Source organism: Mustela nivalis (assembly GCF_964662115.1).
Source record: "Mustela nivalis genome assembly, chromosome: 7".
Lineage (NCBI taxonomy): Eukaryota > Metazoa > Chordata > Mammalia > Carnivora > Mustelidae > Mustela > Mustela nivalis.
In genome coordinates this window covers 146978013-146995373 of record NC_139026.1, presented here as the reverse complement: position 1 = coordinate 146995373, position 17361 = coordinate 146978013, and the positions used below count along the sequence as shown (strand labels likewise).

General features: G+C 55.3%; 1 protein-coding gene across 3 annotated transcripts in view; it reads right to left on the bottom strand.

Moving 5' to 3' along the window:
• DIP2C (disco interacting protein 2 homolog C) overlaps nucleotides 1-17361 on the bottom strand; it is a 347914-nt gene that overhangs the window by 94404 nt on the left and 236149 nt on the right. For all 3 annotated transcript variants that reach the window (XM_082739775.1, XM_082739777.1, XM_082739776.1), the window contains 7 exons: nucleotides 15649-15772; nucleotides 15277-15386; nucleotides 15065-15167; nucleotides 13345-13409; nucleotides 11951-12044; nucleotides 11749-11868; nucleotides 10534-10648 (listed from right to left, as the gene is read on the bottom strand). In XM_082739775.1, the coding sequence (XP_082595901.1) occupies nucleotides 10534-10648; nucleotides 11749-11868; nucleotides 11951-12044; nucleotides 13345-13409; nucleotides 15065-15167; nucleotides 15277-15386; nucleotides 15649-15772 (731 nt within the window). The remainder of the gene's footprint in view (nucleotides 1-10533; nucleotides 10649-11748; nucleotides 11869-11950; nucleotides 12045-13344; nucleotides 13410-15064; nucleotides 15168-15276; nucleotides 15387-15648; nucleotides 15773-17361) is intronic.

Sequence of the window (17361 nt, the reverse complement as noted above, 5' to 3'; positions counted from 1 at the left end):
CCCATGGCAAGCGGGTCCCAGCGACACTCTCCACTTTCCCTCGCACACCTGTGCCACGCGCAGTGAACGCACACGCCCGGTTCTCGAGCACTGAGCAGGTGGCAGGTCTGCAGAGAGACCCAGAAGGCGCCAGTGAACCTGGGACTCTCTGGGAGAAGACGGTGTCTTCATGTAGAGAAAGAGCTCTGGGCGAGCCTCCAGACGGAGACAACTTTATATTTTTTTTATTTTATTGTTATTTTTTAATTTTTTATTTTTTATAAACATATATTTTTATCCCCAGGGTACAGGTCTGTGAATCACCAGGTTTACACACTTCACAGCACTCACCAAAGCACATACCCTCCCCAATGTCCATAACCCCACCACCCTCTCCCAACCCCCCTCCCCCCAGCAACCCTCAGTTTGTTTTGTGAGATTAAGAGTCACTTATGGTTTGTCTCTCTCCCAATCCCATCTTGTTTCATTCATTCTTCTCCTACCCACTTAACCCCCCCATGTTGCATCACCACTTCCTCATATCAGGGAGATCATATGATAGTTGTCTTTCTCTGCTTGACTTATTTCGCTAAGCATGATACGCTCTAGTTCCATCTATGTTGTCGCAAATGGCAAGATTTCATTTCTTTTGATGGCTGCATAGTGTCCCATTGTATATATATACCACATCTTCTTGATCCATTCATCTGTTGATGGACATCTAGGTTCTTTCCATAGTTTGGCTATTGTGGACATTGCTGCTATAAACATTCGAGTACACGTGCCCCTTTGGATCACTACGTTTGTATCTTTAGGGTAAATACCCAGTAGTACGATTGCTGGGTCATAGGGTAACTCTATTTTCACTTTTTGAGGAACCCCCATGCTGTTTTCTGGAGAGGTTGCACCAGCTTGCATTCCCACCAACAGTGTAGGGGGGGTTCCCCTTTCTCCGCATCCTCGCCAGCATCTGTCATTTCCTGACTTGTTGATTTGGGCCATTCTGACTGGTGTGAGGTGATATCGCATTGTGGTTTTGATTTGTATTTCCCTGATGCCGAGTGATATGGAGCACTTTTTCATGTGTCTGTTGGCCATCTGGATGTCTTCTTTGCAGAAATGTCTGTTCATTTCCTCTGCCCATTTCTTGATTGGATTATTTGTTCTTTGGGTGTTGAGTTTGCTAAGTTCTTTATAGATTCTGGACACTAGTCCTTTATCTGATATGTCGTTTGCAAATATCTTCTCCCATTCTGTCAGTTGTCTTTGATTTTGTTAACTGTTTCCTTTGCTGTGCAAAAGCTTTTGATCTTGATGAAGTCCCAGTAGTTCATTTTTGCCCTTGCTTCCCTTGCCTTTGGCGATGTTCCCAGGAAGATGTTGCTGCGGCTGAGGTCGAAGAGGTTGCTGCCTGTGTTCTCCTCAAGGATTTTGATGGATTCCTTTCACACATTGAGGTCCTTCATCCATTTTGAGTCTATTTTCGTGTGTGGTGTAAGGAAATGGTCCAATTTCATTTTTCTGCATGTGGCTGTCCAATTTTCCCAACACCATTTATTGAAGAGGCTGTCTTTTTTCCATTGGACATTCTTTCCTGCTTTGTCGAAGATTAGTTGACCATAGAGTTGAGGGTCTATTTCTGGGCTCTCTATTCTGTTCCATTGATCTATGTGTCTGTTTTTGTCCAGTACCATGCTGTCTTGATGATGACAGCTTTGTAATAGAACTTGAAGTCCGGAATTGTGATGCCACCAACTTTGGCTTTCTTTTTCAATATCCCTTTGGCTATTTGAGGTCTTTTCTGGTTCCATATAAATTTTAGAATTATTTGTTCCACTTCTTTGAAAAAGATGGATGGTACTTTGATAGGAATTGCATTAAATGTGTAGATTGCTTTAGGTAGCATAGACATTTTCACAATATTTATTCTTCCAATCCAGGAGCACGGAACATTTTTCCATTTCTTTGTGTCTTCCTCAATTTCTTTCATGAGTACTTTATAGTTTTCTGAGTATAGATTCTGTGCCTCTTTGGTTAGGTTTATTCCTAGGTATCTTATGGTTTGGGGTGCAATTGTAAATGGGATTGATTCCTTAATTTCTCCTTCTTCTGTCTTGTTGTTGGTGTAGAGAAATGCAACTGATTTCTGTGCATTGATTTTATATCCTGACACTTTACTGAATTCCTGTACAAGTTCTAGCAGTTTTGGAGTGGAGTCTTTTGGGTTTTCCACATATAATATCATATCATCTGTGAAGAGTGATAATTTGACTTCTTCTTTGCCGATTTGGATGCCTTTAATTTCCTTTTGTTGTCTGATTGCTGAGGCTAGGACCTCTAGTACTGTGTTGAATAGCAGTGGTGATAATGGACATCCCTGCTGCGTTCCTGACCTTAGCGGAAAAGCTTTCAGTTTTTCTCCATTGAGAATGATATTTGCGGTGGGTTTTTCATAGATGGCTTTGATGATATTGAGGTGTGTGCCTCTATCCCTACACTTTGAAGAGTTTTGATCAGGAAGGGATGCTGCACTTTGTCAAATGCTTTTTCAGCATCTATTGAGAGTATCATATGGTTCTGGTTCTTTCTTTTATTGATGTGTTGTATCACATTGACTGATTTGCGGATGTTGAACCAACCTTGCAGCCCTGGAATAAATCCCACTTGGTCGTGGTGAATAATCCTTTTAATGGACTGTTGAATCCTATTGGCTAGTATTTTGGTGAGAATTTTCGCATCTGTGTTCATCAAGGATATTGGTCTATAGCTCTCTTTTTTGATGGGATCCATGTCTGGTTTTGGGATCAAGGTGATGCTGGCCTCATAAAATGAGTTTGGAAGTTTTCCTTCCATTTCTATTTTTTGGAACAGTTTCAGGAGAATAGGAATTAGTTCTTCTTTAAATGTTTGGTAGAATTCCCCCGGGAAGCCGTCTGGCCCTGGGCTTTTGTTTGTTTGGAGATTTTTAATGACTGTTTCAATCTCCTTACTGGTTATGGGTCTGTTCGGGCTTTCTATTTCTTCCTGGTTCAGTTGTGGTAGTTTATATGTTTCTAGGAATGCATCCATTTCTTCCAGATTGTCAAATTTGTTGGCGTAGAGTTGCTCATAGTATGGTTTTTATAATTGTTTGTATTTCTTTGGTGTTAGTTGTGATCTCTCCTCTTTCATTCATGAGTTTATTTATTTGGGTCCTCTCTCTTTTCCTTCTGATAATTCGGACCAGGGGTTTATCAATTTTATTAATTCTTTCAAAGAAGCAGCTCCTAGTTTCGTTGATTTGTTCTATTTTTTTGTTGTTGTTTCTATTTCATTGATTTCTGCTCTGATCTTTATGATTTCTCTTCTCCTGCTGGGCTTAGGGTTTCTTTCTTGTTCTTTCTCCAGCTCCTTTAGGTGTAGGGTTAGGTTGTGTACCTGAGACCTTTCTTGTTTCTTGAGAAAGGCTTGTACTGCTATATATTTTCCTCTCAGGACTGCCTTTGTTGTGTCCCACGGATTTTGAACAGTTGTATTTTCATTATCATTTGTTTCCATGATTTTTTTCAATTCTTCTTTAATTTCCCGATTGACCCATTCATTCCTTAGAAGGATGTGGTTTAGTCTCCATGTATTTGGGTTCTTTCCAAACTTCCCTTTGTGGTTGAGTTCTATCTTTAGAGCATTGTGGTCTGAAAATATGCAGGGAATGATCCCAATCTTTTGATACCGGTTGAGTCCTGATTTAGGACCGAGGATGTGATCTATTCTGGAGAATGTTCCATGTGCACTAGAGAAGAATGTGTATTCTGTTGCTTTGGGATGAAGTGTTCTGAATATATCTGTGATGTCCATCTGGTCCAGTGTGTCATTTAAGGCCTTTATTTCCTTGCTGATCTTTTGCTTGGATGATCTGTCCAATTCAGTGAGTGAAGTGTTAAAGTCCCCTACTATTATTGTATTATTGTTGATGTGTTTCTTTCATTTTCTTATTAATTAGTTTATATAGTTGGCTGCTCCCCTGTTGGGGGCATAGATATTTAAAATTGTTAGATCTTCTTGTTGGACAGACCCTTTGAGTATGATATAGTGTCATTCCTCATCTCTTATTATAGTCTTTGGCGTAAAATCTAATTGATCTGATATAAGGATTGCCACTGCTGCTTTCTTCTGATGTCCATTAGCATGGTAAATTCTTTTCCACCCCCTCACTTTAAATCTGGAGGTGACTTCGTGCTTAAAATGAGTTTCTTGGAGGCAACAAATAGATGGGTTTTGTTTTTTTATCCATTCTGATAGCCTGTGTCTTTTGAGAGGGGCATTTAGCCCATTAACATTCAGGGTAACTATTGAGAGATATGAATTTAGTGCCATTGTATTGCCTATAAGATGACTGTTATTGTATATTGTCTCTGTTCCTTTCTGATCTACCACTTGTAGGCTCTCTCTTTGCTTAGAGGACCCCTTTCAATATTTCCTGTAGAGCTGGTTTGGTGTTTGCAAATTCTTTCAGTTTTTGTTTGTCCTGGAAGCTTTTAATCTCTCCTTCTATTTTCAATGATAGCCTAGCTGGATATAGTATTCTTGGCTGCATGTTTTTCTCGTTTAGTGCTCTGAAAATATCATGCCAGCTCTTTCTGGCCTGCCAGGTCTCTGTGGATAAGTCAGCTGCCAATCTAATATTTTTACCATTGTATGTTACAGACTTCTTTTCCCGGGCTGCTTTTAGGATTTTCTCTTTGTCACTGAGACTTGTAAATTTTACTATTAGGTGACGGGGTGTGGGCCTATTCTTATTGATTTTGAGGGGTGTTCTCTGAACCTCCTGAATTTTGATGCTCGTTCCCTTTGCCATATTGGGGAAATTCTTCCCAATAATTCTCTCCAGTGTACCTTCTGCTCCCCTCTCCCTTTCTTCTTCTTCTGGAATCCCAATTATTCTAATGTTGTTTTATCTTATGGTTTCACTTATCTCTTGAATTCTCCCTTCGTGGTCCAGTAGCTGTTGGTCCCTCTTTTGCTCAGTTTCTTTATTCTCTGTCATTTGGTCTTCTATATCGCTAATTCTTTCTTCTGCCTCATTTATGCTAGCAGTGAGAGACTCCATTTTTGATTGCACCTCATTAATAGCTTTTTTGATTTCAACTTGGTTAGATTTTAGTTCTTTTATTTCTCCAGAAAGGGCTTTTATATCTCCCGAGAGGGTTTCTCTAATATCTTCCATGCCTTTTTCGAGCCCGGCTAGAACCTTGAGAATTGTCATTCTGAACTCTAGATCTGACATATTACCAATGTCTATATTGATTAGGTCCCTAGCCTTCGGTACTGCCTCTTGTTCTTTTTTTTTGTGGTGAATTTTTCCGTCTTGTCATTTTGTCCAGATAAGAGTATATGAAGGAGCAAGTACAATACTAAAAGGGTGGCAACAACCCCAGGAAAATATGCTTTAACCAAACAGAAGAGATCCCAAATCATGAGGGGGGAGAAAGGGGATAAAAAGAGGTTCAAAAAGGAAGAAAGAAAAAAAAAGAAAAAAAAGAATTAAAAAAAATGAAAACAAATAAAGAAAAATATAAAAAAGAAAAAATATATATATTAGCTAAACTTGTTAAAAAACGTTAAAAAAGAAAAAGGTAAAAGTTCAAAAAAAATTTTACCAGAAGGCGAGAAAAAAAAACAAAAAATGAAAAAGAAAAAAATTAAATTAACTGTAAGACTAAAAAAATCACAGGGAAAAAGCCATGAGTTCCGTGCTTGGCTTTCTCCTCCTCTGGAATTCTGCTGCTCTCCTTGGTATTGAAACCACACTCCTTGGTAGATAAACTTGGTCTTGGCTGGATTTGTTGTTGATCTTCTGGGGGAGGGGCCTGTTTTAGTGATTCTCAAGTGTCTTTGCCCCAGGTGGAATTGCACCGCCCTTACCAGGGGCCAGGGTGAGTAATCCGCTCGGGTTTGCTTTCAGGAGCTTTTGTTCCCTGAGTGCTTTCCGTAGAGTTCCGGAGGACGGGAACACAAATGGCGGCCTCCTGGTCTCTGGCCCGGAGGAGCCGAGAGCCCGGGGCCCCACTCCTCAGTGCGCCCTCAGAGAACAGCGCCCAGTTACTCCCGTCTGCCTGACCTCCGGCCGCGCTCCGAGCTCACCGAGCCTGCGACCAGTTCAAGGTCACCCCGAGCTGTGAGCTTACTGTCGGCTCCGTCTCTGTAGCCGGCTTTCCCGTTCCAATACCTGCGAGCTCTGTGACACTCAGACACCCCCGATCCTTCTGTGACCCTGCGGGACCTGAGGCCACGCTGACCCCGCGTGGGCTTTGCCCCGGTGTAGTCTCTGGAGCGATGTCCCTCAGCGAAACAGACTTTTAAAAGTCCTGATTTTGTGCGCGGTTGCTCCGCCACTTGCCGGGAGCTGGCCCCTCCCCCCGGGGTCTGTCTTCCCGTCGCTTTGGATTCACTTCTCCGCCGGTCCTACCTTTCAGAAAGTGGTTGTTTTTCTGTTTCCAGAATTGCTGTTCTTCTTCTCTTCCATCTGCCGATGGATTTTCAGGTGTTTGCAATCTTTAGATGAGCTATCTAGCTGATCTCCTGCTAGCTGAAGTAGTCTCAGCCTCCTACACTCCACAATCTTGACTCCCGGAGACGACTTTATACCGAAGTCTGTAAGTAAGTGAGGATTAGACTCCACCTCAGGAAAACAAGAGTTTCTTCTGTTACTGACGCACCTTGTGGTTGTAGGGAAGTTCTCTGAAGGATGTGACATCGCTCTGTCAGTCAGTGGTGGTTGAGGAAAGAGCGATGCTCTCTGTGCAGAGCCGGGAGCTCATGCACATGCGGCTCGTGCACTGCCTTCTCAGCAAAGGGCCGCGGGGCCTCAACATTCACAGGGCTTCCTGTCAGCTGCGCCGCGGCCGGGTGCACAGGACTGGGCAGGCACGGCGGTGGCCCACGAACCTCAGCACGGGCGCGGGCCGTCAGGCCAGTGACTCCGGGCCGTGCGCTCCTATCCCTCCACGTGGGAACAGCACACGGCGAAGCCTGTCGTGGCCTGAGACAGGCAGTGTGCCCTCCCAGGCCCCCACGTGGGTCCTGCCTTGCTCACGGTTACGTGCCCGGCAGACAGACACCCATGGCCCCGTCGGGCTGATGAGACAAGGGCCGGAAAGCGGGAGGAGGAGAACCGAGCCGTGTGCTGGCCGCCTCCTCCGCAGGCAGTCCGACCCTGCAGCGTCCGAGCCCCGATTCTGTGCACGTGAGCCTGACGCAGTCTCCCAGGGGGAGGACGCGTGTGGGGTGAACCGAAGGTCCGGCAGAGAAGGGGACAGAGCTGCTCTACTGTGCCTGGGCCTCCCTCCAGGTCCCAGCCACAGAGACCTATTTTTACCATAAGCTGGAAATAGGATTTCTCCTTCCGACACACGCCCTCTCTGGTCACCCTGTTTTCTGGAAACTGTGTGCTCAGGAAGGGGTTCTCCAATGTGGGCGGCCCTGCCTCCAGGCAGCCCTCCAGACGGACGGGGAGAGAGGACACACGGGGCCCTGAAGGGCAGAGAAGCCAAGGCTGCCATCGTGTCAGTCGCTCAGTCCTCACGGGAGCGTCTGGAAGCTTGCGGCGAGGCCGGGCCACAGCAGAGATTCCCGCTGCCTGACGTGCTGGCAGCCACGGGTCCCACGCTCTTGAGAGTTGACGTGAGTCCCCGCTGGTTGAGCCCATCCAGTGTGACGGTCACACTGTAAAATCCACGGGCAGGAGCTGCACGGCCGTGTCACGACGGCCACATGTGCCCCAGTGGGTCGCATCCCTCCCCGACACAGACCAAAGACCGCGACTGTGCACCTGTGGGGGTGGGGCCGGTGCACCCCTCGCGGGGGTGACACCCCCACAGCACGTGCAGAGTCTTGGGGTACTTCCGTGTTCCTGTCTCGCTACTGTTTTCCCGCGGACACTCCAAATCCACAGGCATCACGAGAGCAGCCGGTCTCCAGATGCCGTGGCTCCCGAGGACGCTCGTGGGACCGCGGCTGGGACCGACGCACCTGAGACGGACCAGCGACCTCACACAGCGCCAGGGAAGGGAACGCACATCGCTCTTGGAGGCTCGGAAATGCCTGCAGTAAAGCCAGTTTGGGGTAGAAACGGACTGGACCCCCAGCCACACGTCTCCCGCTTTAACCCCCGGACTGTGGCAGGCGAGAATTCTACCACTGAACCACCAACGCAAACCCCCAACTGTGAGTGACAGTCCAGGAAACAGTGTGCGGACCTTCCACGAGCTACAGGAGACCCTGTGAGGAGAGCACGGCAGGATCCAGCCAAGGCCTCGACCTCGCGTTTCTCCGGGGGCAGGGTCAGGTCCACCTGCGGCCCACGCCAGCCACCTCCCACCACGGTGCAGTCCAGGATGCAGGGCTCGCAGGGGCTCCTCTGTATCTGTGGCCCTGTCCTGGCTCCTGGCTCCTCTACCCGCTACCCAGGAAATCGCACACGAGACCTCAAGGAGGGGGTGGTCAGCTCTGAGAGGAGCTGGCGGGTCTGCAGACAGAAGCCAGCCAGGTCAAAGCCAGGCCGGCTGGCGGACTCGTGGCCCTATAAACACAACTGCTCCACCTGCTCAGAGGGCGGCCGACCTGTCCACTGTGTCCAGGTGTCCACGAGCTGCGGGGAGGGAACGATGAGGGACTCTGAAAGCACCCCGCCCGGCCAGTCAGGTGCAGACTCAGCCACGCAGGTGTGTGCAGCGGTTGTGCAAGGATGTGCAGGGATGCATGGAGGTGTGTGAAGACCACGAAGACAAGTAGGGAGCACAGGGATACGTGGGGACAGGGCATGCAGGGACATACGTGGACATACGAGGAGCATGAGTACACATGGGGACACGTGGGGTCGTGTCGAGAGCACGGGGGATCGGGAACACGCAGGGAGCAGGGGGGCGCGTGGGGGCGCATGGAGAAATACGGGGATCCATGCAGACACGTGGGGACATGCGGGGGCGCATGGGGGTGCGGGGATGTGTGGGGAGCGTGGGGGCGCACGGGGAGAGTGCACCTGCGCGGGATGTACGTGGCCACTGACCACAGGGGAAGTGCACTGGAAGCAACTGAACATGAGCCCAGGAAATAGTGCTTCATTTGCCTATTTTGGGTACTAAGTTTTTAATCTTCTTAAAAATTTTAATGATTTTTCGACATTTTTAGAGAAACAATGACAGGCCCTTCGCTGAGCTCTCCCTGCGTCAGTCTGGTCTGGCCTGATCTCACGCACAGGGAGCAGATACCTAGGAGAGCACATGACCCCACGGTCTGACACAGCCGGAGTGTCCACGAGTCTCAGTCTCTCACCTTGTGACTTCCCCGCAGCAACGGGGGCCCCGTCACGCAGTGGCACAATCCTAACTCTCAGGTGGAGGCCATGCAGCGGGACCCTGCAGCCGGGAGGCCACGGCCGGGACACGGTGGCAGGGACCCTGTGGTCAGGCCGCACCCAGATCGCTGACTGCTGGTCTCGGAGGAGCCCAGTGCTAGCCCGTCCCCGGCGCGGCCCCCAGCATCCCGTCCGAAGCCAGACTTCAACTCGGGACACTGTCTGCACACCGACGCCTGCCGGCACAGCACCGACACCTTTCTAACAGCGACGGCTGGGTTCCGGTTCCTGGTGTCCGATGTCCTCATCAGTTACAGTAGGTCACGGACTTCTCCTTTCTGGTTCAAGTGAAATTAAACCTTGCTGCTGATTTCTAAAGCTTTTTGACTTCCCAGCCCTTCACACAGTCTGGTTAATTTTACACTAACTACTGGCTAAAACCGTCAGAAAACGGTAAATCTTACTTACAACCTCCCAGTGGGTACCGTTGCGAAGCCTTTCAGTGACAAGGACGGAACTCACATGCACCGTGTGCTAAAGCTCGAGCACCTGCGCTTGCAATGGGGCGCGCAGTGTGTGACGCAGAAGAAGACCTTACTAGGGTCGAGCCCAGAGATACCGAGAACAAGTCTGACCCCGAGCTGGAAATACACAGACGGTGTAAACCCTCCCTTCCCACGCCATGAGGGTGACGGACGGCAGGTGCCCACGGGACAGGCCCTCCCTGCACCTCTCAGCCGGGGTGGGGCCGGCCTCACATGCCCATAACCAGCGTGCAGGGCGTGGGGCCCGAGAGGAGGCGGACGGACCCACGACCAAGGGCATGGGCAAATTAGGTCTCGACCCACGCACACCCTGCAGCCCCGTGATGGCCATCCACAACCCGAGAGCTGAGAAATCCAGGGTCTTTCAGGGTTCAGGGTGTGCTGGCGCAAAGGGCCTGTCCGCGGGCCGGGCTGCCACCCACGCCGCACTCACAGCAGACGGCGCTTCCCCAGCCCGCCCCGCATAGCGCCACACCGGGATGTCAGCGTGGGACGTGTGGTGACGTACCCATGGTGTCCACTTACCGGGGGACAAGGTCTGTCCCCAGAGGGACACAGCGTTTCTCACCAGCGAATCCGGACCACCCTGAAGACTCCACTCCCCCATGTGCCAGGAAACAAGGCTGCCCTGGACAGGCTGGGCTCTGCCCTCCCCGCTATGCAGGCGCCCGGCCGTACCTCCGGATGGCCACGGTGAGGGCTTCCGGGGAGCTGGCGCACGGACAGATGACCTCCTGGCGCAGGCCTTTGCTCTGGAAGACGTTGAGGAAGGCGTCACAGGACGAGATGGACCCTGCAGGCAAAGGGAGGACCGTCAGCGGGCGGAAGCCTGGGGTCCAGGGAAACCGCCCACTCCCTGCACGCCCCTGGGTCGGGCTGCGGCCAGAGTGCGGAAACACGCCTCATTCACGCGTACCCCTCACGTCACCGTGAGAGATGGTCCGCTCAGCCGACAGAAGCCGAGGGTTACCAGCAGAACCTCGTACGGAAACACCGTGTGCTGAGCTCGTGGGCCCTCCCTGAGGCTGGCCCCGCCATGCTCTGTGTGCATGTGTGCAACGTCCAGGTGAAGCGAGGAACACTCCGGGGTCAGCACACCCAGGGAGCTCGGGGCGCCACCACCGACGTGGCGAGACCACGTCCTAACACGGGGGAGCTGGCGCCGCGCACGACAGGTGGCTCCAACCGCTCTTCGGGAAGCAGGAGACCCTCGAGCCAAGTCACGCTGAACCACGTGGGCGCAGGTCCCCATGTGCGAGTCAGACTTTCTGAGAGGGCGTGTGCTGCTTGGACCTACGTATGCGCACGCGGCGCCGCTTACAGACAGAAACACACGGTCTCCTTCGCCCACTTCCCCCAGCTCTCGCTCTCGCCCAGACCAAGCTCACTGCGTCTGGCCTCAACCCAGAGCGGAACTTCTCAAGGTATGTTCGTGGCGCCCTGTGGGACTGCGAATTCGCTCTACCGGGTGGTGCTTCCTACAGGATTTGATGACGAAATTCCACTAAAATGACAACTTACTTTCAAAATCAAGAAAACTACTGCAGACCGTAAAATAACAATAATTACTACTTCCCAAGTAGTAGCCATGCCAAGGCCAAGGAACCACTTCATTCAACCGTCATGAAATTTTATGACTTAGGTACGCATTTCTGCTAAAGAAAGAGAAGGCTAAAATGAGAAAGTCAGGATCTTTCTCTACGGAATCAGGACGCGGAAACACCAGGACTCGAGCCCAGGACCCCGCCACCTGCCACGGCGGCTGGAGGCTGCAGGGAGTCTCAGGGGAGGTGGCCACGGAAGGCCGCCTCTGGACAAGCAGCGGCGGGACCCGGCGGAGCGGAGCGTGGAGGGCTGCCACGCACGCCGAGCCTCTCTCCAGCTGCCACTTACAGGGATTTGCGCCATCGGCCACGATCAGCATCCGCAGGGACGAGAGGTTGATGTCCCTCTGATCTCTGTGTGCCACCAGCGCCCAGTGCATGTCCCTGGATTTCACACAAGCCACTTTCGCTGCGGGAACAGGGGAGGGAAGGGTGTTAGTCGGCGCGCCGTCAGCCCGGGAACTGTGGACCCGAGGGCCCCCGTGACGTACCTTTGTACTGGCAGACCTTCTGAATCCAGGACAGCGGGTTGACCTTCATCAGCGAGTACGGGATGCTGATGACGTGCATCATGTTCATCACGCTCTGGAACAACACAGGGACGACTGCCAGACGCTGGGGGGAGAGGCACCCCACCCGCGGGCCGGGCCCGTCACAAGCTCGCCCCTGCTCCACGCGGGACCGAGAGCGCCCTCTGCCGTGTGAGACGCAGAGGAGTGTGTGCGTCTAGCAGCAGACGGGCCTGGCTCTAGGAAGCCGCAAGGGACGCAGAAGCTGCATGCCTGGAGCCGTGGTGACACTGGGTGACCACACCGAGACCTGGCACACAGCTCCCCACACAGTGACGCCAAGGAGAAACTCAACTGGTAGCAGCCACGGCCTTGGGGCAGGGAGGGGGGCTACGTGCCTGCCGCACGCTGGGCTGGACAGACCCCACGCAGGACCGGCGCTGCGTTTGACGGGTAGCAACGCCACGGTGCAGGGAGCCCAGGGGCAGGCAACGGGCCTGCAGGCACAGAGCCGCAGACGGCAAGGCTGAGACCGGCTGGGGTCCCAGTCCCTGTGCCCACCGCGTGAGCGTGCACGGGGAGCTGCGTCCCCATGTCCTACTATTGCCCGGCATCTGGGGCAGAATGGAGCCGCGGCCGGAGGGGCGAGTGGGCCCCAACCTCCCGTCCACACGGTGCCCACAGGCCCGTCCTCACAGAGAAAGCACCAGGCCTGCTCTCGGTACATATGTGCCACTGCTCATGGGAAAGCCACTAGAATTTTCCACCCCTGCAAAGACACAGTTCCAGTACAAGACGCCCAGAGAAGCAGGGAGTGCAGGTCAGCACCGAGGACACACACGGCCCGCCCCGAGCTGTGTCCTGAGGCTCAGCGTCTTAGAGGACACGGCTGCGTCTCCACAAACCCGCCCGCAGCTTCCGGCCGCCCTCACTCATCCGCGGGCACGAACCTCCCTGAGGCGCGGGAGCCCGACGGTCACCACGGCAGACCCCTGGGACCTCCCCCGGCCACGAAAGGGACCAGGTGTCCCTCATATTCACAGATACAGACTCGTAGAGAGAAAAGGCCCATGGATGTCACAGCCAAATCGCACGCTAGCGTCGTGCCCCAAGCCCAGGAGTGAGGTGCGTCGCTGCATGCGGAGCGCCGGGAGCCAGGAGGAGACGCTCGGTTTGCCTGGGGAGAGTCCGCGCGCTCCCTCCACGGGGGCAGGGACAGGGCTTTGGAAGTCACACTTGCGCACAGCCGAGGGCTTCTAACGCCGACGGCTCTTCTCCCTGTGCAGGGGAAGCAGCTTCCCCAAGCCGCCCTGCACACGGACCCTAATTCCCGCCGGGGCACCAAGCGCAGCCAGCCGGGCCGGGGTCGCACTTACTGTCAGGATTCCATGCCAGAGCCCAACGTCCTTCTTGAAGTCCAGCACGTTCACTATGGTTTCCGCTGCACAGAGGGAAACAGAGGACATGTACTCCCACCAGACGCAAGACCACGTCGGTCGGGGCAGGAGAGGCCTCGAGGGACAGCCCACAGCATGTCTGCAGACACGGGCCACCTGCCCGGACAAGTTTCCAGATACCCTCTTGACACTCATGTCCACAGCGAGAGCCTCACGTGTCCCTGAAAACACTTCCTGCCGCCTTTTCCCGGACTTACTCCCTCTCCTGGCCTTGTCCTTTCTTTAAGACTCTTTCGTTCCGTCATGGTCTCTCCCAGGAAAGGAAAACCCTTCCCAGCAAACGCAGGGTAAAGTCGCTAGAAGCCTAAGGCCGGGGTTGGGTCACAAAGGAGACCGCAGCAGCAGGAACAGACTCTGTTCCCGTGTTTCTGGGGAAGAAACGGGCACTAAAAACACAAGGCTGAATGCAAGGTCCAGTCCGAGGGCTAGTGATGCCGCAAGTGACGCCTCCGCAGTCACACTGGTCTACCCGTGTGGGCAATGGCCCGACACGGCCTTGTCCACGCATGGGGCATCCACCGAGCCTCCGCTTACATCTGCCCACGCTCCTTCCCGCGAGGCTGGCCACGGCTCCGGCGCTGTGTGCCGCCCCTCCTCCTGAGGGGACAAGCCGCCACGCAGAGGAAACGGCCGCTGCCCCACGTCCACAAGCATATCCCACTCGGAAGCAAGGAGTGCGTGTGTGCGTGTGTTTCCTCTGGGCCACTCGCCACTGCCACAGCCCCGGACCTCTGAGAAGCAGGGCCACGGGGACAGGCCACAGTCGGGAGGCTGCGGACAGCACCGTACCAAAGCAGGAGGCACCGGCCGGCTGGTAGTGACCAGTGTCTTGACGGGGAAACATGCCGGGGCCTAGTCCAGGGACTGGACATCAGCCGGACGTCCCCCAGCACCGAGTTATTTTGTATCACTGGTGGGGGGGAGCGAGGCGAGCTCCCTCCGCAGGGGAGGGGACCCCCAGCCGCGGGCTGCCTGCCGGTCAGTCTCCAGGGCAGGGCACTGCTCACAGAAGCCCCAGCCACGGGAGCGGGGGATCAGCCTGGACCCCGCCGTTTACGAGCCCAAGGCCATACCATTGCCACGGCTGCTCCCGGGGACCCCAGCTCTCGGCCTGCATGGCCGTGTGGCCTGGGGGAGAACGTGCGTCCTGGAAACCGCCCCCGCCCCCCGGGAGCTCACACAAACCCCACCAGAGACTCAGAGGTGCCAGGGAGGGCTGAACGTGGGCCTTTTTTTTTTTTTTTCAAAGATCCCCAAAAGACCCTAATTTTGGGTCTTGCCTCCTAACATGCACGGAGGCAAGAATTCTCATGGAATCAACGGACAGCCTGAGCGGCGTCCCCTGACGTCACGGGCGGAACCCTCACCCGGCGCGGAGCAACTTGGAGACGGGGCCTCCGTGCAGGAGAATCGGGTTAAGTGAGGCCACAGGGGTGCGCCTGACCCGCCAGGACCGGCGTCCTGAGGAGAAGAGCCGCCGGAGCTGTCCCTCCCCATGCAGGGGGAGGCCTGGCGAGGACAACGGGAAGGTCTGAGCCGCGCACGATCCTGACGCCACTCCTGCCGTGGGGGTGTGGAGACGGGACCCCGCGGCCCATGCCTGCCGCCCAGGGACGCGCTCCCATCGGGGTGGCCGTACCTTCCGTGTAGCCGCACGCCTGCGTGAGGGCCTGGCAGTGGGTCAGCAGCGCGATCCTGGTCACAGTCACGCCGAGCACGCTCCCGTCCTTGCACGTCTTATACTGAAAGAAGAGCAGGCTGTGCGGACGGGGTTCCGAGGGGACCCGTGCCCGCACCCCGCAGGGCCCCGCCAGCCTGGGGCCCGCCGCCGTCAGCAGCCCCGCGGCCCACCTCTATGTACGCGGTGTCGTTGTTCGCGTCTTTGATGTGTGGGAACCAGTCCCGAGGCGGCTTAGACAGATGCTTGGACTCGGTGACAAACCACAGCAGCTTCGGCCACCCTTGGGGACGAGACACAGCGCGTCTGGTGAGCGGCGACCGGAAGGCAGGTGCGGCAGCCCCCCCCCCCCACTTCCTGCGGCCCGCGGCCCGGCAGCACCAGCCTCAGGCCCCACGGCGTCCACAGCACGATGTCACCGGCTACACTGGGCCACACGGCAGGCGACAGGTGACTTGCCGCGCGAGCAGGGGTGTGCCCAGGACCCGAGCAGACGCAGCAGCGTCCCGCGTGCGGTCCCCAGCGGGGCGCGGGAAGCCACCTACCTTTGAACTGCGGGATCTCCCCCGTCGGGCTTTTCGGCAGCCCTTTGTGGCAGGCGTCGCTCGTCAAGGCCACGGTGACTCCACAGCTGCCGAGCAAGAACCCGATCTGCTGGCTTCCAGCGTCCTGGGGGAGCAACAGGAGATGGGTCCCAGAGCTGGGGAGGACCGCGGCATCCCTGGCAGAACGCGGCCTCGCGCTGGATTCTGGGGAAGAGGTCACCTCCGGGGGTAGAGCCGGGGGTCACGTCCCAGGCTGCATGCGCTGCGGTGGGACCTCAGGCAGGGTGGCAGGGTCGCCCCGCCTCAGTGTCCCTGTCGGCAGCGGACAGGACCGAGGAGTGCGGACGGCTCAGCGAGGGGCCGGCACGTGGCAGGCCTCCGGAGGCTACTGCTGGGCCTCCCTGTGGGTCTCCACGACCACGGCAGGAAACGGGACTATCACAGCAACAGGAAGGCGCCCAGAAACCATCTTCCTGCTTGACGTGGAGCCCGATTCTGAAGACGCCCAGAGCACAGGGCTCCGCTGTGCGGAAACCATGACAAGGGCGGGCGGAACATAAGGACCCCCTGACCCTCTGCACCCAGAGCAGCTCTCGTTGGAGAGCCGGGACACGGGTCTGGACAGACCGCCGCTGCAGGACATGCACCCTGGAAGCCCGCGACACCGGCAGTGACAGGCAGACCCTGCGGGACGGGGCTCTCCTGGGACAGGCAGCGTGGGCACTGCCACCCCGTGGTCTGCGCTAACCACGTCCAGGTGCCTGGGGCACGTCTGCTCAGTGGGCTGGCTTTACGCCCACCAGTCACACCAGCTCGACGCAGAAACAGAAGCCAGGAAGCAGCAGGAGTTCCTACAAGCACACGCCACAGTGTGGAGAGCAGGCCACGCTCACGCGTGCCCCTGCGCAGACCCGCCACGGCCGCCCATCCCTCCGCCGTGTGCGCCCCACTGAGACGGCGCGGGAAGACCGCGCGCATCCAGCAGTGAAGTCCGCGGCTCTGACATCGAGGACTAGTCGTCCAGGTGGTTTGCAGCTCAGCCGTGTGGGACTGTGCACCCCCAGCCCCGAGCAGGGAGCACAGGGCTGGCGCCCGACGGACAGACGTGCCCATTTCGGGGGCCTCTCCTTCACGTGGAGCTTCTTCACGTAGGGTTTTCGCAGCGACGCGAATGTGGATCTGCGATCGCGCCGCCAGATGTCCAGACAGGCTCGGAGATTCCCCTTGGAGGCAGGAAGACATTTCTTCATGGGCGAGAACTTGCGAGACCGCTGACCCCCAGGCCACGTGAGCCACAGGGCAGGAGGCTGCGTGCGGGCTGCTAGCCGGGACCTGCCACCTCCTGCTGCTGCCTCCCCGCCCGGCTCTCCCGCATGTCCTCTCGCATCTGCCGACCGACGGCTCCTGTGACATTATCACACGCACAGGACAGCCCAGAGAGAGCTGGGACAGCAGGTGAGGACAGTGACGAACCCAAGGCCACAGCTCAGCCCGAAATTCAGACCTCGCCCCTGCTCTGCACTCTGCCGGAAGGGGGTCCTTGTCCCTTCCGTCGTTGGATTCCTCCTCAGAGCGCCTGTCAGCGGGGCAGAAACAACGACCCGGGTCCATCACTGGACACAGGACTGTCCCCGGCCGTCCCAGCAGCCCCTGCTGCCCCTTCGCACACGGAACCCCCTGAACCTGAGCGCACGCTCGCCCCCCGAGCCTGCA